At 39.9% G+C, this 25,335-nt stretch overlaps 1 protein-coding gene across 1 annotated transcript in view; it reads right to left on the bottom strand.

Moving 5' to 3' along the window:
* Window positions 1-25,335, bottom strand: part of ESF1 (ESF1 nucleolar pre-rRNA processing protein homolog) — a 1,041,566-nt gene that overhangs the window by 361,514 nt on the left and 654,717 nt on the right. Inside the window, exon 10 of the mRNA XM_044056192.1 lies at window positions 14,232-14,362. Within this exon, the coding sequence (XP_043912127.1) occupies window positions 14,232-14,362 (131 nt within the window). The remainder of the gene's footprint in view (window positions 1-14,231; window positions 14,363-25,335) is intronic.

Raw genomic sequence — 25,335 nt, 5'->3', positions numbered from 1 at the left:
AAATGAATAGTTTGGTTTAAAGCCACACTAGAAACCACCTTAGGCATAAAAGAAGGATTAGTACGTAATGATACCCTATCCTTATGAAAAATCAAAAAGGCTCTACTGCCATAAGGGCTGCAACTCAGACACCCTTCTTGCAGAAGTAATAGCCAACAGAAAGCAGTCTTCCATGACAAATATTTCAATTCAGCAGTAGCTGCAGGCTCAAAAGGTTGTGAGTAAGTTTTTCCAACACAAATTGAGATCCCAAGCAGGAGTAGGAGCTCTCGTGGGGTCTTATATTCTTTGCCCCTCTAAGAAACTGCTTGAACAAAGGATGCGAAACAAAGGTGGGTCACAATCATAGTGAGCTGAAATTGCTGCAGCATGAATCTTTATGGAAGAGAAGGACAAACCTTTGTCCAATAATTCAGTAAGATATTGAAGAGCCACACTCAAATTAGGCTCTGAAATCTCCAAATTCTTTGCTGTACTCCAAAGTAAAAATCTCTTCCATTTTTCTCGTACACTCTCCTTGTACTAGGCCTTCTAGCTTCCATAATCACATTTAAAACTTGTTGAGGAAGTTGAGACCTGCTGTGTTTCAACACAGAATATGCCAGGCTGTTAGATGAAGAGAGTGAAGCTTGACATTGAGCAGATGACCGTCCTGCTGAGATAACAGATGAGGAATCAGAGGTAAAAGGCCATGGAGGCTTCTTTACCAGACTCCGTAGTAGTGGGTACCAGTGTTGCGAGGGCCAATCTGGAGCTATCAAAATCATCCTTGGCCTGTCTTGTCTGACCTTTAATAGTACCTTTGGAAGAAGCGGTAGAGGTGGAAAGGCATACACATGAAGGTTTTTCCAACTGAAAGACAGAGCATCCACTTTCCAAGCTGTGTGATGAAACCCTTTGTGCAATACTTTGGCAGCTGGTGGTTTAGTGGAGAAGCGAACAGATCTATGTCTGGAGTTGGCCATGACACTGTCAGTTTCTGAAATACATGAAGATCCAGTTTCCACTCGTGGGGATCGATGATTTGTCTGCTTAACACATCTGCTAAGGAGTTCTGTGCTCCTGGCAGAAACCTTGCCTGAAGAGTTAGTTGCAAGCTTAGCGCAGTCTCCCATAAAATCATTGCTTGCCTGCATAGAGGATAAGAATGTGTTCCCCCTTGCTTGTTGATGTACCACATGACAGTTGTGTTGTCTGTTAGAATCAACACCTGCCCTGGAAGAAGTAACTCCTTGAAAGCCATTAATGCAAACTGGACTGCTAACATCTCCTTCATGTTGATATGTAGATGCTGTAGTCTGGCAGGCCACTTGTCTTGTATCCACTTTCCATTTAGATGAGCTCCCAAGCAATGTCCGAGGCATCTGTCGTTAGAATCTGACTTGCCTCTGGCCGGGTCACAGAGAGTCCCTTGTTTAGGTGACATTCCTGAGCCCACCACAAGAATTCTTTTGAAGGCAAGGTATTATTTGAATGACAGTGTCCAAATCCTGGCAGTGCTGTGTCCATACATTTTGAGATACCATTGTAGCTTCCTCATATGCAGTTTGGCATTGGGAAGCACCAGAATACAAGATGCCATGAACCCTAATGCTTGAAGGACTGTCCTTGCAGTCAGCACGGACTGATGAGATAGTTGATGGAAGTAAAGTGACAGACTCTTTTGTTTGTCCGGGGTTAAAAGGCCATCTGGGCTGCTGTATTCAGTCTTACACCCAGAAAGCACATGTCTTGAGAGGGTACTAGACTGGACTTTATTTCGTTCACAGAATACCTAGGCATCTTAGCACTGCTATAACATATTCCAGATGCTGTAGAAGGTCTTCCTTTTCTTGAGCCAGAATCAGGCAGTCGTCCAAATAAGGATAGATTTGAATTCCTTGAAGCCTGAAGTAAGCTATCACTGGAGCCAGAACCTTTGTGAATACTCTGGGCAGTAGATAAGCCAAAGGGCAATGCAGAGAACTGATAATGAGAATTTCCAGCTCGAAACCGCAGATACCTCCTGCAACTTAGCCTTATAGGCACATGAAGGTAAGCTTCCTTGAGATCTAAAGTTACCATCCAGTGATCTTTGCCCAGCAGAGGTAAAAGCTGTTGTAGCGTCAACATCTTGAACTTGGGAATGTCCAAAACGTGTTGAGGAGAGATAAATCCAAAATTGGTCTCCACGTGTTCCCCTTCTTTGGTACAAGGAACAGAGAATAAAATCCTAGGCCCTTTCTGATACAGGGACTGGCTGAATAGCGCCTATGTGAAGTAACTGTAAAACTTGCTTGTGAGCCTCTTTTCTTTGTAGAGGAGGAACGTCTGGCATGCCTTTGAAAGGGGGCATTGTATGGAAGTAGAATCTGTAACCGTGGTGAATGATATCCAACACCCATCTGTCTTGAGTAATTAAATCCCAATTTTCTTTGAAAAGAGACAGTCTTCCTCCCAAAGGAGCTGCAAGCGTGAATCTGCTGGCAGCTGAAAAAACAGGTCATTGGGTCTGTTTACGAAAGGACTGACCCCTGCCCTCACCAGAAGTCTGAGCAGGTGAACTCCCTGTTCTAGGCCTAAAAGAACCTTGAGCCCTGCCCCTACCACGTCTAGACCTACCCCTAGACTGAGAATCATAAGCAGGATATGTCCACCCCTTAGCAGGCCAATTTCTACTAAACTTGGTGGCTGCACCTGCAAAAATCTTTAACAGTTTGCATAGACTTAGCTTTGTCCTCCATTTTCTTTAAAACTGCTTCCACAGGCGAACCAAACAACACATCAGACTGTAAAGGAGCATCCAAAATCCTTGTCTTAACATGCTCAGCTAAATTCTGATCCTTCAACCAGGCATGCCTGCGAAGAACAGAACTGGTAGCAGCCACCCTCGAGGAGGCCTGTACAGCATCAAAACCACATTGCAAAGAATGCTTACCCACTTGTTCAGACACATGAACCAAATCCAGCAACTCTTTACACTCAATACCTTCCGCCAAAGCATCCACCTTAGATTTCAATTGTGAAAGGAGATAATTCTGATATTTTAGCATGTGAAACTGACAATTCAAAGCTCTCATGGCTAGAGTGGAAGAAGTATACACTTTCTTTCCCCACCTATCCAAAGCCCTTGCCTCTTTATCAGTGGGAACAGGATTTTTAACCACAGAAGCCTTTACACCTTTAGGCCCTTGAGAAATAGTTTCTGGGTCTGCCCTAGGACTCTTAAACAAATATTTATGAGCTTGGGCACCCTATAATACCTATCAGGCTTAACAGGGCAGGAGGCAAAGAGTCAGGGTTCAGGGAAGCCTCTGCAAAAACATCTTCCACCACATTCAACACAGGAGGAATAGCTAAAGGCCTATGCTGGGGTAAAACAAGAACTCCTAAGCCTTTTCCTGGAGTCAGAGTAATCCTGGCCTTCCCATTTAAAGTGCTCCCTCATGGAATGCAAAGTCTCTGAAAATGAGAAATCCTCAGGTGGAGACGCTGTAGGAGTGGAATCATCCACATCAGAATCAGAATAAGTAGGATACTCCTGCAAATCTTCCACAGAAGATTCTGAAGCCTCTGAACACTGTTCAAAACTATCAAACTCGGTTCCACCTAGGCCTCTTATCAGGCGGGGCATAGAACCCCTAATCATAGTAATCAAATCTTCTGCCATTTTAAGCATATGTTTCTTAGGTACAGAACCGAAATGCTAGGAGAAGCCCCCACTGAAGCTGAAGTAGGCCTACCTCTCAAAGAAGTTTTGGCAACAGAAGGAGAGGCCCTAACTACCTTGGGAAGAGAGGGAAGAACAGTCACCTGAGAAGCCCCTCAGCCTGGCCTACCTCCTGAGAAGGCACATCCTGTAAGAGTATAGTTTCTGCCTGGGACTCCATGGAAACTCCTGGCAAAACCTCCGGCTCCACTGAGCCTTCTAAAGAACCGGCGTCCGGGACTGCGGTTCCTCAACCCTAGGCTTCACTGTTTTATCCTTGCGCTTCTTGGAGGAAGCGGCCGGAGCATCCGGCGGCATTTTATAATTGCAACGCTTCCCAAACACTAACCTGGCACAGTCTAACCTCCTCTTAATAGTGCGTTTGTTAAACCTAGCACAAGAGCGGCAACCAACAACGTCGTGCTCAGGCCTAAACAAGGTATACACAAGGTATGATAATCCCTATGAGGTATCTGTTTCCCACAAGAAATACAGTTATTCACTTTTTCTGACATCGGTAAAATACTGAGGCAAGAAAAACTAAAATGTTCCCCAACGGGTACTTAGCCAACTCTGTTTCGGTCTGAAACTCCGGTTTCGAAATATTTCAGAACGCCAACCTGCACTCATAAAACTGCTTCTGCATCGGACCATGCGGCAAAAGACTGAGGATATGGCGTCGGTCATGCGCATTAGTACCCTGACGTACTGACGTCAGTCTAATGCGCCCTGACTGACGTCAGCCTTATACTCTGGTATTCGGGCCGACTGGACGCGGACTATACCCTATAGTCAGGACTGCAGCAATGGAAGACGAAGAACATCAGCGCATTTCAGATGGAAACACACACATTTTCCTCAGAAAATAATATATATATATTATATACTGTGGAAGGTTTCCCCAACAAGGGACTTAACCTGCTCAGCCCTGAAAGACTGCTAGCCGAATGAGAGTTTACCTGGGCCATCAGAGGGGCTGCCCTTCAGCAGCAAATATAGCACTGAGGTAATATGCCCTCCAACTTTCTTTATATGGAGCTCCACTGGAGCTCCTGACAGTTGGCATGTAAACTGAATGTACCCTTAAGTTTTTAAAAGTTGTCAAAGGGGTGGGACCAATCTAGCTTGGGCTACAGAAAGAGTGATATGGTTGAAAATCTGTTGAACTGAGCAAATCTGACCTAAAGGAAAAATCAGTTTAAAACCATAACCTTAGTGTGGGAGAGAAATATGAAAGTTTATGTCATCTGGATAAATTCCTAGAATAGTTTTGGATACAACTGAATTAAATAATTTTGCCTTAGTTTGTTATCCTTTGTTTCATTTATGGCATCATTCCAGTTACCTGCTTTAAGAATAAACTGATAAGACAATTTGTTTTGAAAAACAAAATCCTAAAACCTCAATTTGTCTAAAACTTGGTGTACATAAACAAAAAAGAAAAGCAAGTCTATCAAAAAGAAAAAAAAATAAAGGAATGTGTCAAAACTCCTTGTTTTGTCAATATCAGAAGGGAGAATTGTCAAACTTTAGCTTTTCTTAACTAAAACTGCAATACCAAGTTTATTTTTGTGGGGACCAACATCAACAGCAGCTTTTGTCCAGTTCTTCTGAAGAACATCTAACAGATTTTTTTTAATACAAGGGTTTCCTGCATTAGGGTTATACACAATTTAGATTTATAAAATAAGATGAAAAAATGCTTATTTTTATGGAAGACATGGATACCCTTAAGATTCCTAGACTGTAACATTAAAATGGAAGTAATAGGTTGTTTTTGAAACAAAGATTGGGAAAACTTGTATACAAAAGTTTATACAGAATGTAAATGTAGGTACAGGAGCAATTATAAACTATATAATACCTACAATGATACTGTAGATGTACACAAAATAAGACCACCACCTTTCAGGCCTATCCTATCTTCTAAGTGTCGGAGGGAAGTCCTTAATAGAGTTCCAACAGTTCTGAAGCAATAATCAGAAACTCCAAACACTATGCACATAACAATAACAATACTAATATATCTACAGCCCTATCATCATCTGAAAGAACTGGACTCCAAATTATCAAGGAAGAAGTTGGAAAGACTGCTTTGAAGTAATAAACGAACAAAATCACATAGGAATGAAACTGTTATACATTGAATGCCAGGAACATGAAGTAAGGCACAGAAAATGTGTGCTTAACTTGTTAAACTTACTGTAATGCCCTGTAACACTTACAACAAAAATAAAAGAATTGAAACCAAGGCAGAATTATCACCACAGAGAAAAAATGTTTAAATCAAACACAAAATTAATGATCGTTCTGCATTTACGATAAATACAGTCTAAACAAGTTAGTTAATGTTGTTGTCGTGTCTTTCGGCTTTTCCTGGTTAGGGGTCGCCACAGCGGAACTCCGGTCCGCTAATGATTGGCAGTAGATTTTTATGTGCCAAGTTGCCAGCCCTGATGCACAACCTTCAATGAAGGTACGCCCATTCACGCATGCATGTCTCCACACAGAAGACGCTCTAGCTGAGAATCGAACGGGACAACGTCTTGCTGTGAGGTGACAACGCTACCGCAGCACCACCACCGCAGTTGCAAACAAGTTAGTTAATGAACTTGGAAAATATTACAGGTTGTCAGCCTAACACGGTTAATGTGTCAGGTAAACAAAATGAGCTATTTGGTAGCAATAAATAAAATTGAAAAGAAAAAAAAAAATAACAGTCTGAATGAGCCATGATCCTCAGAAGGAAAAAAGTACTTCTAAGCTATTTTTTGTTATTCTATGAATAAAAAGATTTTTCTAATTTTTTTCTCTGTTTTTATGGCTTTACAGTTATGAGCATTATTTTTGTTCTAAATCTAGGAAGGCTTGAGGCATATTTCACAAATGTCCTACAAGATTGCCTCATATGTTTAATTTTCTGATAAATTACTGAGATGTACAGTTAGTTAATAACGCCAGTCTTTCATAGTTTTTATTGTTCAGAAAAGTGCAAGATGATGAAAAACAAGTTGTTCTGTTAGCTCTCTACGTGAATTAATAAATAAAAAATCGTCCTGATTTAGGATCTTTGTCCCTGTCCCTTCCCCATTATTATGGGACCTTTGTCCCTGTCCCTTCCCCATTATTATTATTGACTATGTCCAGAATTAGTGAGCAAAGAAATTGAGAGGTATGGTTTTGAGTTAAATTATCAACTGGAATTTATCATTTGTACCAGTCACAAAGGATCCTAAAAAAACATCTAAGATAACTTTGAAAGCACAGAACGATAAACCAAGAACAAAGTCCATTAACAATGTTAGAACAAAAGGCTTCAACTTGGAGAAAACAACTTGTAACGTAAGGTTATCAGGAAACTATTAAGCAATTGAATTATGTACCCCTAACAGTGTGCATTGAGAGTTAACGGAGCACTATGCAGCTTTAAGATATGCTTGGTTACATTAATAAACAAACTGCACCATTGATGACAAGTCAGAGTTTTAACACCTGTCACTGTATGCACACTGTTACCTAATCCACTGTTTGAAAGTGCCTGCTATCATTTATTAATTTTAAGTGTTTTATGACTTGAGCACCACAGACAGTCTAAGCAATATCCAATATATAAGTAAAAATAAACTGAAAGCAATGCAATGCATGTGAACACAGTAAACTATTGCTTCTGTGTGCATAAGCTAGATGTAGTTATAGAGCAGCAAATTGTGGTGACAGTAATGCACGGAAGTAAAAATGCTATTTTTGCCAAAAGTCAGTTTGCAATATAATACAGTACTCTACAGACAACCGGCACATGTGCACAACTCATAGAAATTAAAAGAAAATAAAAATGCTACAGGCATTCATCAAAAAATCAAAATACAAATAAAGGCCAAAGCAGCTCAGCATGAAAAAACAAAAGTACTAAAGCATAGTAGCAGTAAGTAAATAAGGGTAAATAAGACTTTAGAAAGCCAATGTTTAGAAACAGAATTAAACTGTAATTAAAAAAAAGATAATGGTTAGACTTCCCTATGCACTATACAAAAGTTTAAATGACCATTTAGATAGATTCGTAGGTGGTTACTAGGCTACCGGCCAAAGAGCCACTTTAAGCCTAGCCAAGCTGCCTGCAAATTTACCAAAATATTGCTGACATATCAAAACCCCAATGAATTTTATGAATTATGATAAAAGTTTACACACATCAAATATTTACAGGATACCCCTTGTCCATTAATGACACAAGTGCCAAACCAGGGGTAAATTTGTGATTTCCTATCCACTGGTCCAAGTTATATTTAAATACAGTGAAGGGATGAGTTGTGCTTAGATAAGGAATCAAGAGGCAAAGACAAAGAAACTACTTTATATGCAGTTGAGAAGGCAATGCAATACGACTGCTTGGTAGAAATACTCAAAATTTAAATAAAAACAATTAAATCTCAGGAGAATTTAAATAACTGTACAGTGCATACACTGTGCTCAAAGAAAGCCTAGGAGTTTAAAATTCAATCAGCTAATGAAATAGTCAAATATTCAAATTTGTAACAATAAATTTAATATAGCAAAAAAGCAAACAGTCTGTCAGAGACAACTCGAGATTCTCTAAGGCTGCCAGGCTAATATTTGAATAAATTCAAGTGAAGCTTAATTTTGCAGGGAAATCATTTCACACTAAATTCTTTTTTTTTTTTGTTGAGAACTGCCAAAAGGGAGAACGTTTTCTGTAAACTAGTTTACATTTTAATAAAAAGTCTTGAAAGAACTTATTTCGGGCTGCTCCAAGAAAATAGCATACATTAAGCCTAAGAAGGTTTGAGAAGGTATTGACAAGAAATGTTCAAAGTGTTTCAACTATCACAGCATCGCTGCTTTTTTGTTAATTAAGTGAAAACAGATATAATAAACAGTTTCACTTACTTATATAATCAAATTTCTCAGACAAGCCATTCTTTGAGATATTATTTCTGCAACATTTGGCTTCTAAATCTAACTCACCTGTTTCATACGAGTATTTCAACAGCCTATAACTAAATTTTGATTTTGCTGGATGAAATACTGTCATCACAAAAATATCTGTTCAGCTCCATCAGTTTTTTCAAATAAGTCTGACAATGCAGTGCTAATAATGGAAGATGGATACATACTTTCTATAACCTGTTTTAAATGATAAACTGCTTCTTTAAGTCAAATACTTATCTCTGACTAAAAAGATTGACTTCTTTTTCAATAATCTTAATTTTTTTCTACCTACTTTTTTCCTTAGGTACTCAAAGTCCATCATTCATTTCCTCTGCTACCTGTGACAGGAAATCAGCCTGGCAGATAAGACAAAATTGCTGAAATAGCTGACATGCTAAAATTGACTAATAAAGTAAAATCTGGCAATGCAGAAGAAAAAAATCCAAAAAACTGTCACTATTTGTACAAAAAAGTCCCACAAAATTCATCCAAAAAAGTCATTCTAAGAGTTACTTCAGGCAAAAATAGGATAGGAGTTCCACTGCAAGTAGGAACAATCCTCACAGACTAGCCACAAACTTAAAAGTCTGCCGGTCACTAGTTTTCCATGTCCAACTAAAGTACTTGCAGTCTTCTGTGACCTACTTTGAACTGAAACCACTCCTGTTTACACCAAATGTCAGAAATTATCCTTCTGGACAATGCTGTTTTTGCCAGCCACCATGAAATGCAATTTGTGTGTGTTTTCGGGTGTGTTATGGACTACTCTAGTGGTGAAAACAACCTGTGATAAATCAACCAAGTAAGACTGTTTTCTATATTTGTTGAAGACAACATAATAATTATAATGCCAATATTTCATTCACACTATCTTCCTCAGCCTCTGCCAAATAAATATGTACAAATGCAAGGCAATACAAGCTGCTAGGTATAAACTATTCAGGTGTCCTGCACTATTGGAGAAGAAGACACGCCTTTAGCAATTGCTCAACTAGTTCTGAATCTTGGTTATCAGGTTCACAAATATCTTGTTTCTTAGTGCAACAGAAAGACAGCCTGTTTCTGAGGCTAATACTCTGAATAACAATATTAAATAGGAGATAAACAGAAATAAAAAGTCAGGAAAGATAAGAAACACAAACAAGTTGCACAGAAGCAAGGATCAGGATGAAGTATGGAAAAGGAGGGCATTTCTGTAACGTGTGATGAAAATTCTATCAAAAAATGAATTTCAACAAAAATAATTAAGTATTTATTACAGTAGCAGTTAATACTAGACAATACATTTCATCCTTTATTCACTACTCTCCCAACTATGCTTAATCAATTTGTTCAATTTTATTTTCCAGGCTGACTACTGGGCATTTTTTGTCATATGGTCACTGAAATAAAAATCACAAGCAGTTTCAGTGCCAATTGCATTACAAGGCATTTTTGCCTCAGTTTTCCACTAATACTGTAGTCATAATAATCACCTAGTGTTACAACCAGCAGTGTCTACTCTGTCATGACTTGGATCTTCCCCAAAAGGAGAATGTGTACACTTGACTGATGCCTTTCATACTGGAATCCCATAGCCTGACACAGCATATGGATGTGTGTGTAAGGGTTCTGGGTGACAGAAGACTGAGGACCACATGTCAGCACAGTACTTACATGTGTGTGTACATCTTATTATTGTGTACTATCTAGCTTTTTTAATGAAACAGAAGGTCAGGTTGCAATTCCATTCATAGCTACTCAGAAAAGGCTTCATACTAACTTCTGTGACCTTGTATACATGAGCCACTTTCCACTACAGTCCCAGGCAGTTAGCTTGGGAATAAACAGCTCCATGCTGATGGCACAAAGGAGTTTAGAATTCTTGAGTATGGAGGAAACAAGGTGGAAGCAAGGTAGATGGGTACTTAAGTATTATCGCAACCAGATGTTTGCGGTAGCTAAATTCCCATACTTCAAGGGGTACGACGGCATGAAACACTGTAATATGTTTTTAAAAGTCCTTATTGCTGAGAAAAAAGTTTGCATTACCTTCAGGTACAGAAAAAAAAAAGTACAAAATCCACTTCCTAATTTGCGTGCATTACAGACACTCTTTAATTGTCATGGCTGACAAATGGAATGTGGAAGTAGTGGTTTTGGGCTCCAGTTTCTAAAAAGGGTGTAACAGGAAGTTTTAAGTTGTGTCCCTATATTGTGTGGGTTACATTTCCCAAACAAGATTTATTACTACAAAAATGCAGAGCAGAAGGGATGAATGCCTTTACAATGAGTTACTATTGTTTCCTACACTCCACATCTAATGTCTTTTCTTTTTTAAGATGTCTCTGTCCCAGAACCTTTCATGCACTTGGCCACAGGGAAACCTCTTCATTGTCTATATTTCTGCCTCGTATTTTTAACGTACTCCTCACAAAATCTGTGGTTTCAGAGTCGCCCGAAAAGGGTTACTGTCAGTAAATAAGGGCATGCATTTCTTTTCAGACTTCATCGCCTTCAAACACAGCAGAGAATGTGTGTGTTGTTACTTTCCAACTGCGTGCTTCTTTTCCATTTCTGTATTATTTCTGCTATGTTGCATTATGTTCCTGCCATCTGAATAGTGGTCATCCTTGGTTGATTTAGGCAGTCAACGTGAAAGGCAACAAATGGGAAGAATGATGGCAGCTTTGGAAGCTGCTTCTTGTATTTTTCCGGATTTCGCAACCGCAAACATCTGGTTGCGACAATACGTAAGTACCGGTAGATGTTACAAAAATGCAAAGTATATGCAGAAAGCAAAAATGACTGTTGTGCAAACTTAGCTGAAAATTATATTGCAAGTCTGAAAAAAAATCCATAATTAAACTCAATAATTTATCATCAGTATATTTAGTTGTTTTTTTTCTTTTTTTGACTAAGTAAACCCAGTTTCCACCCCCACCTGTCCTAATGACCCAGTCATCTCCCCCCCCCCCCCACAGTCGCATCTCTACAGCCCATTCATTCCCTTTAAGGCAGGAATCAAATGGCCTAGGGGTGGTGCAGACATCTACTGTGGAATCAGGGACTTTGTGGTTAAGCCATTAACTTCTAAAATACACCCAAATAACTTTCTTTTAGTGTTATTATGCAATGGATCCAGTGCAGGTTGTGATTCACTTCTGCAAGGGATGTAAAGCCTGCAGACTCTACCCCCCCTGGAGTAAATTCACATACCATATATGTTCTCTTATCTCCACTAAGGAATTCACAAGGGGTACTCATTCTTCAATTTATGTCCCACCCCCCACCTCTAAAAGAGATGAGTTAGCACATCTCCTTCACCCCAATCCCACCACAGTCATCTCCTCCAATGCCGGGGGATGCTACTTGAAATCATTCCTCTCAAGGTCTTAGAGCAGGAAATCTGGACAAAGCCATAAATAAAGGGGTGACAAAGGCCCAAAAATAGAGACAATTTTAAATATTGCTCTTACAAACTCAGAAAGTAGATAGAATAACAAGTTTTGCATTAGCATGAATTTTCTGAAGGGTATGAAGTCTGAAACTCAAACGTCTGTCATTATTTTCTGACTTAATTCTTCCATGATTTGCTAGAAAACCACAATTTTATGAAAATTGGACCAAAAATATGAGGCAAAAATCTTGACATTGTGCGAAAATCTGTACAGTTGAGATGTATGCTTGAAATCTGTTCATTAACGTCACAAACAGAGCTCTACTCCTGTATGCCACACAGCCATAAGTGATTCTTTTTAATAACGACTCTGAAGCACTGGCATGTTTAAGTGACTTGGTCACAGTCATTTGTTATGCATGGGAAGACAGAGAATCTAACTCATTGCTACAGCACTGTCTATTAGCAGTTCACAGCCTCAACCCTCTGTGCTACTTTGCCACTTCTGAAATGATGAAGTAAACAAAAAAAAGGGAGGAGATACAATATGGATTAAAATGTTTTATATTAAATATCTTCTCCACAGTACTTATTAATGACTGAATTAAGTCAGAAATCCAACAGGATGGCTGGCATAATGGTTAAGGTGTTTACCTTATGAACACAACATACCAGGGTTTGAGTCTCACCTTTGGGAGATTGACTAAATTTAAAATAATCCAAAAGGGGACAGCTAGCCTAATATGAACTTATACAGTGAGCTGATTAAAGTTCCACATCACTGTGAAATATTCATTTATGTACCAGAAGAAATTTGACATGATACAAAATGCACCCTACATAGGCCTCTTCTAAACAATTCTGACAGGCAAATCAAACTTCCCTACAGCGCTATTCTGTGGTTCTACTACTAAATTACATATCAAATTACTTTATGCTATCACAAACCACTTGGCTAATCAGCTTATATAGGGATCTTAATTAAAACCGTTAAAGTCTTCTACTTTAACCAAAATCTTTGCAGATCAGTAAAAACATTAACAAAAACAAACAAATAAATAAATAATTCAGACAGAAGCCAACCTCTCTTATTAAAACAGATGACCTATGAACAAAAATTGAAAAACTCTGGGGCATCTCAAATGCTGCAGAGCACAATGATCAAAGCCAGAATTTTGGGTGGACAAATAAAATGTTTATTCTTCTTTAATTAAACAAGTTTGATGATAATGTTTATGTTGGCTGGCAGAATGGAATTAAATGAAGTGATGTGCAAGGTCATCAACAAAAGAACATCAATGAGGTCACATATCTGCAGATTACTGGCATGCTGTTTCGGAGGAAGAAAATACACAGCTGGGCACCATCCAGCACAGGCACTTTCCCTTCTCTTTTGTACTCCTGAAGTGTGACAGGCCACAAGTCATCTTCTGGTGCCCAAAAAAGGAAAAAGATAGACTTTCAGGGAGGGTCAGTAATAGAAACCACTGTAGGCTGTACAAATGGGGGGAGGAGAGTGTGAACCTTTCTTCCTTTTCTCTGTGGTCTTCTAAACAAGATTTATAAGACCTGGTAACTCAGCTATGTAAAACACATGTTAACTGTACATGCAGTGGATACAATTATCTCCTTTTTTTATAGTGAAATGTTATCATTCTTAACCAAACACTACTGTTAAGTTGGTGAAACCACTTCCTGCTGTAATATTTGCTTCTATCATGTATACTCATTTGACTGCATTTTGTATACATAGTGAGGCCGTTCATGTACCTGGTCAACAAAGATTACATACGTAAGTAAATATATACACAAAATAAGTAAATACATACACTGGAACAGACTTAAGCCTTTAGAAGTATGACACTAATATAACTTGTATAAAATAACAAATCACAGCCTTGCAACACAAATACTGAGCTTTGCCTCGCAATGGTATTTACAGAAATAACACGTACTGTCAAGAGCACATTTGTTAAAGGAAATCCATTCCCTGACCACAGCAAGAAACGCTGAGGTACTACAGTGTAGCATCGATAGTCTCACACATTCTGTGTTAAAGTGAACAATTCATGGAATGCCTGGTCTGCTCTTAGGCCATGTTAAAGAAAGGATGCTGATCAGAGAGTCTGATTTGCTTCAGAGAATTAAATAAAAAATACAAAACAGCAGAAATGAAAAGTATAAAGCATGTCTGTCAAAAAATGGAATAAGTAATACCTTGACAGATTTTCTGTTCTTTTTTTCCTTTCTATTCTCTTTTTTCTTCTGAAGATATCGCTCCCACACTGTCAACTCATCCTTCCCTTCTAATTTTCTTTTAACCATTTCTTCAGCAGATTCTTTAAGACCTACAGAAATGAGGATTACGTTATTCTTAGTGATGAAATTCAACTATCATCACCTCATGTCTGTCAGAGTAGGCGTCTTTGTGGCTCGCATGATTGCTCTGTATGCCCTCATTCATGTGCCAAGAAACCCCCCTTTCCCCAATCAGCAGCACATCAGCAACAAGATTTCTTTCACTCACTCACTCCCCTCCAGTCCAAACAAAATGTACCCTTCAGTTACCTATCAGCACTCCTCCTTTACATGCTTTAGCTATACGTGTTTTTAAATTGTACATTACTGTTTTCTTAATCTGAAACTAATTAGATAGTTATCTAATGCTTCCAACATATCACATCCAACGTGTAGTCATTTGCTTGGTACTCACATCTATATAGGTTACATAAAAAACATCAAAATGTTTTAAGGATTGCTAATGCACACTACCAATATTCCTTAGCACCCTAGTGGACATAATACATTAATCCATTATGCAGAATGCCTGGAATACCAAGCTTAAAATAAAACAGGTTATCTTCTTCTGCAGGATGAACCTCCACCCTACTATGCTAATAGTTATCTGTGGGTTTCACTCACCTTACCACACAACCAGTGTCTTTACACCAGTAATTAACCAGTTTCAATGCAAGGGAACCATGAATGTTGGCTGATTGATTATGCAGTGATGGAAGGCAGCACAAACAATGAATTGTTGAAAGCCACTTTCAATGAATGGGAGGAGTTCAACTTTCTCCACTGTTGTTACACTGTGGAGTTGGTACATATAAGTTATGGGGGGGTATGACAGATCTCCTGCTATACAGAGAGTATAATAGGATTGGTACCCATGCAAAAAAATAAACATTGTGTTCGCAGAAAGTGTTCCTTAAAGAATCATGTTTGTGGAATTGTCCATCGAAGAAACATCCTTCGACAAGTAACAATGAATCCAATGTAAGCTTACACTACAGGTCAATCAATCCACCTGTTACAAATGAATTTAACGGTTTCTATTCAGACTATATCCATTATTATGAATGTAGTTTATGTACCACGTAACAAAGGCATTTGTCCATGATAATCCTTAGACTCCATGAAATCAGTTCTGACCTGCAAGCTTTCACTGCTAAAAGAAATGCCATTACTGACTTTATATTTATATGCTTGTTAACATGGTCCAACTTCAGTTTCTGCCCTCTTTTAACTGCACCAAATGTGCTCCCCAAATGAGGCCACATGCAGTTGCAGCCAGAGTCTGCTAATCCTGGTACAGACCCATCAGTCTGCCTGGGTTAAGCTCCACTTACACAGCTCATCAGAAGAACTCTTGCTTAATGGATGAAACAAGTGATATCACTTGGAGAAATGGGTTGGCAGTGCTGTGGCTGCCAGATGGTCCTTAAGTACCACTGCATTTTTTTCATATCTTGCAATTCCAAAAGCACCATTAAAATTAATGCTGATATAAAGCCTATAGCTCTGAACACATTCCCTGGTTGTGATATGACCCTTCAGAGTTAAATCAGAAAACAGAGGCTTTAAGTGTTTAGCCCCATCCTTGTGGAGGAAAAGGTCACTGCTCTCAGTGCTGAAGGCTCCCAGAAAAACTTCTAGCCTTTCCAAGGAAAATGCTAGACTTAAGGAAGCCCAGAACGATCAGGTAGTCTATGTAGTCTATGGTCAAAAACACAGATCTGCCAATTTCCTTCACTGAAGAAACTTGGATGAAGCAGACATCTACAAAAGAATAAACTTGGCCATCTGAGCCAGACTCCATGGCACACCCGAAGACAACCCTAACTACAGTCTATATGACCAGAGTTTGATTAGTGGTTCCTGCACTGGAGGAACAAGGCAGGGAGGAGAATGAGGACACCGCTTCCAGGGGGTGAAGAGGGTCACACGCACTTGCAGATGCATAATATTGGAGTGATTTCCCTGTTGGGAGCCTGTGGCACCCACTACTCTTGCTTCCGGATGTGGGGAAGGGCTGCATGAATGGAATATCCGATATGAAATCAACACAAGGGTTAAGTCAATAACCAGAAAACCTCAAATCACCTCTAATGGCTGTCTACATGATGTCCTCTTTAGATGACCCTCATCTTACTGATAGGGAACAAAAGGGGCCAACTAGTCAGATGAACAGACATCAGTGACACAAATGAAAAAAAAATGGACATCCTGCAACTTCAGAAATGTGGAAAGCAAAGAAAGGCACTTGGTGAATGCCTATGGTGCTACAGGCATGCTGAAAGGGAGGGAAATGAACTGAAAATGTCTGTTATCCACTTTAAATCTCAGAAAATGCCTGCAGTCCTAGTAAACAGGAATGCACAGACATTGATCTTTTAGGTCCACAGTGATCAGGAGGTTTCTTGTAAATAGCAAATTTATTTATTTTACTTTTATTTGTACTTCTTAATCAGGATAGAGCACTGATCTCCATACACCTTTTTCACACTCAGTCCAGGAGTGATGTCAGGTTAAGTGACTTGCTAAGAGTCACACACAGTTAGGCAATGAAGGCTGAGGGACTAAACCCTCGTCCACTGGAAGCAGTTTGCTAATACATAAATCTTTGCCTTTTGAATTGATTTGTTGGTAATTCTGAGCTCCATAACATCTCTAGGTAAGCTTACAAATGTGTGTACCTCTGGAAGACAAAAGTTGAACATCTCCTTCTATAAGCACTGTGCAACCTTCAAAAAATGTCTTGACCCCGGATTTTAGAGCCTTCTTAAAAGTGAAAACTTATGTGGTATTAGTGAAGTTGAGATTTGCTCATTTCAACAGGCAAAACATCAACTAATGGCTTTAAGCCAAAAGTGTTGCCTAGAAAAAAGAACTGTTTGAGAAATGTGAAAAAATTTGAATCTAAACAGCTACTTAGCACAGAATGAAACTGTTGTGACATTAGAGTACATTTATCCAAACTGTTAGCCTTAGATTCCTTAGGCTGGCATGTATAAGAGATCCCTTATTCTGTGTCAAGAGGTTCACAGGCTGAGAAAACAGGACCAGTTCTGTCCTTACTAAACTCAGCAGAAGGGACAGCCAATGCTACCAGAGATAATCAGCTGCCATGAGCATCGTTTTTGCTTATCTTCATCTTTTGCAATGCCCTGGGAACTAAACGTGCTGGTGGAAAGGTAAAGAGAGAGACTTGCCAAAGTTATAGAGAAGGTATATGCTCCAAGAATCCCCAGTCTTGGTATTTTAGTGCCAAATTTCCTGAGCTGTTAAGGTGTCCAGGCCTATCCTTAAGTGTAAGTCTAGACTGGGGTATACCTGACAAATCTGCCCTGAAAGCCCTTTTTTATGCATGGTAGGAGTGAGGTAGGGCATTATATTAACTGGGCACATCAGCACCATCTGTTTCTTAAGTATCGCAGTAGCTTCTTTGTGCATAACTTTGTTAAAGGTACCAATAATATGGAAGAAATCATGTATACTAGAACTCTCAGTAATTCCCTTGAATTGATATTACTCTGCTGTGCTACTGTTTGGAAGTAAGTTCACATTCAAGTTTATTAAAGTGCTTATTTCCGAGGGACTTTTACAAAACAGTAAGCAAATACAATAGTATAACCAAATTAATAACTGTAAAAAATGAATTATCAGCAGTCATAAGATACTAGGTCCATTTTTAAATATCCATTACGGAAAAAAAAGAAAGATTATTTTTACATAAAGTGCCCTGTGAGTGGCGAAGAAAGGCCTTTTTTTCTCTGTGTTGAACAAGACCATCCCCCAAGAAACAGGAGTAATATGATATGTATTACATAGAATTTTAGAAGATTTAATGGGAAAAGCAGGGACTGTAAGTCAGTCAATGTAAACTGCTCAGCCTTCTGTATCTCCTTTAAGGAGATTGCAGTCATTTGGGTATGGATACATGTAAATGCCTCTTGTTCTGCAGTATGCAATTAATGGAGCTGGGAATTATGTCATGCAAAGTCAGGCATCCTTTAGGTTCGCAATGACCATGTTACCTTGTGAGAAAAGAACAGAAAGAAGAAATTGCAATGTTACATCTACATATTGAATATTGTGACTTTCAGAAAAGTGTTTACTCCTTTACAAATCCAAGATGGGCCCTATGTTCCTTCTTTTCTTGGACCTGGGAGAAGTATGAATTAGCAACCTGTGCCTTCTCCTCTTGGTACTCTGTTCCTGTAGGAGGACACCAAGCTTGGTCCCCGAGGAAAGGGGGAGGTAATGATTTGAGCCTGGATGAGTGACAGCTGTTCTCACTCATGGTCTTGGTTCTGATGACTTCTAGGCTTCTCTTTTACGGTATATTTGCCATTTCTTCTTATAACAGCCTTTCTTACCCTTTGGTTGATTCCCCCTGTCTTATCATGGGTAGGTTGGCCAATTTTTTTCTGGAGTAGTTTCATATGAGGAATGAAAAAGATACTTGACAGATAGTTCCTCCACTCAAACACCTTCTCTACAGGGGATCCAATCCAAGAACATTATCCAATGAGGCATTAAGGTGCTCTGTTTTTACATGCTTTGGCAACGACTCTGTAGTCAGTCTACTGACTCCATAGAGGCTGCCTTGTAAGATGCATCCAGAGTACTAGAACCATATTTAATGGATTGCTTAGATACTTGTGAGCAAAGAGGCTGCATACATGCATCACTTCCCTTTCAAGTCATTGTCTTGTATCCCCTTAACTGTCTGACTCACCTAGTTTAAAACAAACTCCTGGTATTTCAGCATGTAGGCCTTGCAATTAATGGTCCTGAAGACCAGGAAAGCAGAGATGTAAGCTTTCTTCCAAAATCTGTCTAGAATCCTGGTCTCCTTGTAACTAGAAAGTGTTTTCTTTGTAGCAACTCAGAAGTTCTACTAGTGGAATTCAAAAGATTTTTAAAAGGCACTTTTGTGTGCCACTGATTCTGTAAAAGCTGCAAGATATCCTAGGAACAGGGGGTTGGGAATCTGGTTTCAAGGACAAACAGCAAAAGGCTTCCATGACTGGAATAATGGCTAAAGACTTGGGTTGAGGAAAGCCCATAAGTTCTCTGTACATTATCTGTGCCTGAGAAACCTACTTAGCTTCCCACCTGATGTTCTCGCTCATTCTGCAAGAAGTTTTCACAAGTAAGGCATCCTCTTTTAGGAGATGCAGAGGATAAGGTGTCCTCAGTGTCAGATTCAAAAAGAGGTGAGAAGGACAATTGGTCTGCACAGGTCTATGAATCAGATTTGTCAGAAGCCCTAGAAGAAAAAGATTTCCTTTTCTGTAGATCATACAGTAATCTCTGACGATTAAGGCTATGAGCTGTTAACACACTACTTTCTGTGGTCCATGGTTTGATTTTCCTCACACTGCATTCCAAAGACATGTGTCTGGAGCATTTCTCCCTGGGCCTCCACTAAAAATAGTCTCTCTCCTGGTTGGACTTTCCTGGTCAACAAATGTTAAATAAATAAATACATACATACAGATTTGTCTGTTATGTGACTCTGAGCAAGTCACTTAACCAGATAATACTCCTAAGACTGTTCCTGAAAATGGGAACTTGTGTCTAGAGGGCTTACCTGTTTAGCAGATAAAATGAAAGAAGAAGGGATCCATGACACTGTTTTTCATAAGTTGGCTGCATGGTTCTCAGAAATTCTGTAATGTCCTAAGACAGTCCTGAAAATTCCCTTTGAGGAAGCCTGAAATGGGGAAGAAAAAACAGGGCCCACCAAACAAAGAATGTGATAAGCTGCTGGATGCCACTTTTGGGACCTCACTGAAGGACTTGATCCATATATCACACACTTTCTTGTGAACTAACAATGAGGGAGGGGATGTGTATATATCAAAACTTGAAGCTCAGAGAGAGGCCTCTGCACCTACCATCAAGATACATTTGTCTTGCGAGGACATGCCTACCTCTGAAAGTGTACTGGCCTCTAGAAGGGGTTTGGCCAGATGTTTTGATACACTAGATGCCAGATTTGGGGGCAATAAAGGAACATAATTTATTCCAATGCATTTGAGTTGGGGGGGTTGGATTCTGATGGACTGTCACTGGCCTCATAATATTCCTGTCCTATAGGGTGCTACTAGGACTACTACTGCAATTTTTTTTGGCAGGCTGATGCAATAGCAGTCCAAGTCCAGATGAATAAGAATTTCTGAGTTAAACAGTCTTGGAAGCATTTCGCTCTCTGCCTGACTGCCCTCTGGTTAAACCTGCCACACTGGGGGCAATTATGCATACTGTGCTAAGGCCCTAGATAAAACACTCACCTACTGTGGAATTCTTTATGGAGGGGATTTATTTCCCACAATCAAAACAAATATTAGCTTTTTCCTTCAGTGCCTGACAGCTAATCCTGATGCCCAAAAATAAAAAAGGTAAGATACAAAAAAATATATAGCACGAATAGTTAAAAGATTTTGCCCATTGGGGTACTTATCTGAATTCAAAGTTAGGCTACAAGGCCAGACAAATGATGCACTAGCAATACATCTGACCTTGGGTGTACTGTAGCAAGAAAGAACTAAAGATAATGCCCAGGTAGGAGGGCATCTCTCTCTCTGGCGAATAAAGTTCTAGAAGTGGAGCTGGCAGCCTGGCCTTCTGTGGCAGAAACTTCTGTGAGTCACTACTGTAACAGTGAAACATGTGAGGAATACCTTTGTTACTCTGGGCTGCTCCACTTTTTAGTTATATGACAGACCAATATCCTAGCAAAGAATGGAGTTCAACAACACCACAAGACATCAACAAAGCTCTGGAAGTCAGTCCAGAAAGACAATATCCATGTACAGTTATATTTCATTAAAAAGAATTCTGCTGCAACAGTGGTCCAGTGATGGGATTACACAGTACAGTACTCAGAATAAAGTCCTTGCTTTTAGTCTAAGTATGATAAAGTACTTCACAGAAAAGACTATGGATACGTGGAATGAGCTCTGAATTAGCAGTATAGTAGAAAACCAAAAAGATATTCAAAAGGAGATGGCAGAAGTGGAATGAGGAAGTGTAGGAGCACTGGACATATATGCCTGCTTCAGAGATATCACTCACATACTGAAATTATTTCTGAAAGGATGCTGGCCCCATAAAAAGTAAATTAATTAAAATGAAGACAGAGTGTGGCCACTCACCGATTCTTAAATTCAGCAGCAGATGGTTAAGTGCTGTTAGTTTACACTTCAGTACCTAGTGCCTTCATTTGGCATCAAGGAACAACTGAAACCTAACCCTAATCCACATAGTACCTTTGAAAGTGTAAGAAGGGGTGTAGTGAATGGAGCATGGCCAATGCACCAGAAGAACTAAACGTCTGAAAGAAAAAAGAATCATGAACAAATGCCTCAAAATGATAAATGTATTACAGACACGATACTGCAAAATGATAGTGGCATGCTTTGCATCCAGTCAAGTGGAAACATTAAGAAAAACAAGAAAGATTACAGAGCAGTAACTAGGCTAAAACCTGTGATTTATAGTTCTGTAAGTGGAAAGTGCTGATTAACTGCACAGTGATGATGCACAACTGATTAGCAAACTCAGAATGTTTTTTTCTGCTCTTATAAATGTGCCAAAATAGTGGAGAAAATATGATGTGCTCATTTTTTTAATTGCTTTGGCTGCATCGGTTTTCTGGCTTATACAGTACTTTCTCCCAAATTTGGGTCTGTCTTAGAATTCTAACATTTGAAATAAAAATAATGCTCTTTTGAAGTAGACCGGGTCAAGTTTTCATCAACAGGTTCAGCCATTTTTCAAAACTTACTGCCATGTATTGTTGGGGAACACGGTGTGCTTTTTGAAGTTGTGGAACTGCCACAGCAAAACTAATGTTAAACAGCTCAAGAAGGTTCAAAGTACAAAAAGCACATGCAGATACAGATGGCAACCTAGCTTTAAAAAGTACTTTTTCTTAAATATTTCCACTCAACACTGGCATGCTGTGCAAGTAGAAATTTTGCAGAATTTCATGTCTGCAATACATTTATCATTTCAAATCACAAAGTAATAGAGATGACTCTCAAGAAATGAATACAGCCAGGAAATTATAACAATTTAAAAACCGAATATGTGAATGAAAGTCTAAATGCTCTCTGTCCCATACAAATGCAACATGGTTAGCAGTTTTACATCATTACACAGTCTGAGAAATGAGTCACAATTTTAGGCATTCTTAGTGTTTTTGCAAATGGCACCTATTAAATACTCTGGATTATTAAACACAGAAATGTTGTGATATTTCAAGATTTTACACAATATTGCTTGTCTGAATGTCATGACAAAAGCACAAATAATGTCTTTTTTGCAAATTAGACTTTGCCCGTTCGATTCTCAGTTAGAGCGTCTTCTGTGTGGCGACATGTGTGAATGGGCGTTCCTTCGATGAAGATTGTGCGTTAGGCCTGGCAAGCCAGTATGTAAAAATCTACTGCCAATCATTAGCGGACTGGAGTTCCGCTGTGGTGATCACTAACCGGGATAAGCCGAAAGACACAAACAAACATGCAAAAAGTACAGTTTTGTACCTACCACAAATGTAGATGTTCGAGTGTACACCCTGCTGCAGTCATCACACTTGGGTTATCCTGTCGTCAGGCGGTCCCGCAGTCGGCTGGAATTCCAAAGTCTTGGTTCGGCGTCGGTTGCTGTTGCTTCCTCCCTGACGTCAGTGCACCAGGGGTATATATAATGCAACCAACGCCATTTTCTTCAGTTTTTCTTGCCCCAGATGTCAGGTGCCCCCAAAAAGGTGGTCAGTAATTAGTACCAGATTGAGTAAACAAACACAAAATCCCTTCAGCTATAAGCAAATACATCAGGAAGGTATTGAAGAGATTTAGCCAGTAGGTCAGAGGGGATGTAGGGAGGGTAACCTGGACTGCAGCAGGGTGTACACTCGAACATCTACATTTATGGTAGGTACAAAACTGTACTATGTTCATCGTGTTACCCTCCTGCAGTCATCACACTTGGGTTGAATCCCAAAGCTAAGGATGGGTGGAGGTATCATAGAGGGTTAGAGGAGGCTAGAAGGCCCTGCAGAACTGCAGTGGCGAAGCCCGCCCTGGTCTTAGAGTAAAGTGGTAAGTGATAGTGTTTGGTAAAGGTGTGTACTGAACTCCAAGTTGCAGCTTCCAAAATCTCCTTGGTTGGAACCCCCCTGAGAAAGGCTGTAGAAGTAGCTGTTGCCCTGGTAGAGTGGGGCCTAATGGTAGCAGGAACTGGTTTTCCATGATGGGTATAGCAAAAACGTATGCAATGATCTATCCATTTGGAAATGGTTTGCTTTGATATAGCCTTCCCTTGAGAAGCTGTAGCATAGGATACAAAGAGCTGGTCAGATTTTCTGAAAGCCTTAGTTTTGTCCAAGTAGTAACGAAGTTGCCTGTGAATGTCCAAGGACTGCAGGAGTCTCTCACCTTTGTTCTGTGGATTTGGGAAAAAGGTGGGTGAAGTGGATGGTTTGATTTAAAGCCACACTGGAAACCACCTTAGGCATAAAGGAAAGATTAGTTCGTAGAGAAACTCTGTCTTGATGAAAAATGAGGAAAGGTTCCACTGCCATTAGTGCCTGTAGCTCTGAGACTCTTCTAGCTGAAGTTATTGCTAGCAGCAGGGCAGTCTTCCATGATAGGAACTGAAGATCTGCAGAGAAAGCTGGTTCAAAGGAAGGTAACGTTAGTTTTTCCAGAACAAAATTGAGGTCCCATGTTGGTGTAGGTGCTCTCCTGGGCGGTCTAATGTTTTTGCCCCTCTGAGGAACTGCCTTAGAAGTGGATGCGGAAATAAGGGTGGATCCGTGTTGTAGTGGGCCGAAATAGCTGAAGCATGGATTTTAATGGAGGAGAAAGAAAGTCCTTTGTGCAACATCTCAGTTAAATACTGTAGAATGTGAGGCATGTGAGGCTGAATTGTGTCTTGGCCTTTAGATTGGTTACAGGCACAAAACCTTTTCCATTTGTCAGAATAAGCCTTTCTGGTGCTTGGCCTCCTAGCTTCCAGAATAACATCCATAACTGCTTGGGAAAGAGGAGCTGGCTGGATGCTTAGTTGATTTGCCATGCAGCCAGATTTAAGGTTTTGAGCTGGCTGTGAAGAATCTGATTGTTTTGTTGTGTGAGTAAATGGGAAATTTGTGGTAATATCCATGGTGGGCCATGGGCCGTATTCCTCAATAGCGGGTACCAGTGCTGGCGTGGCCAGTCTGGGGCTATGAGAATCAGTCGTGGTCTCTCCTTTTTGGCTTTCAGAAGTACCTTTGTGAGGAGAGGCAATGGAGGGAAGGCATATACTGTCAGGTTTTTCCAAATGAAAGAGAGTGCGTCCACTTTCCACGCTTGATGGTGAACTGCCCTTGTACAAAATGTTGTTAGTTGATAGTTTTGAGGGCTGGCAAACAGGTCTATGTCTGGAAGGCCCCATTTTTGAGTTATCATTGTAAATACTTGTGGATCTAGTTTCCACTCGTAGGGATCCATGATGTTTCTGCTGAGGTCGTCTGCCAATGTATTCTTCTGTCCTGGCAGGAATTGAGCTTGTAACTGAACTTGGTAAGCCAGAGCTGTGTTCCATAAGGTCATAGCTTGCCTGCACAGAGGGTAGGAGTGAGTACCCCCTTGTTTGTTTATGTACCACATTACTGTGGTGTTGTCCATCTTTATTGTCAGTTGTCCTGGATGTAATAGATCCTTGAAGGCTGTCAGAGCTTTCTGTACAGCTAGCATCTCTTTTTGATTGATGTGCAGATTCCTTTGATCTGCAGTCCATACGCCTTGAACGCACTGTCCTGCCATGTGAGCCCCCAGGCGTAATCTGATGCATCTGTTGTGATAGTTTGCCTGGCTGGGGGCAAGGTGAAAGGCTGACCCTTATTGAGGTGACATGCCTGTGACCACCATAGAAACTCCTTTTGTAGGCAGGGAATGAGATATATCATTGTGTCCAAGCTATGGCTGTGTTGAGACCATATGCTTTTTAGGTACCACTGTAATTTCCTCATATGCAG

Source organism: Protopterus annectens, chromosome 1.part2 (genome assembly GCF_019279795.1).
Source record: "Protopterus annectens isolate FY-2018-M chromosome 1.part2, PAN1.0, whole genome shotgun sequence".
Classification (NCBI taxonomy): Eukaryota; Metazoa; Chordata; order Ceratodontiformes; family Protopteridae; genus Protopterus; species Protopterus annectens.
This window is presented reverse-complemented; position numbering and strand designations above follow the sequence as displayed.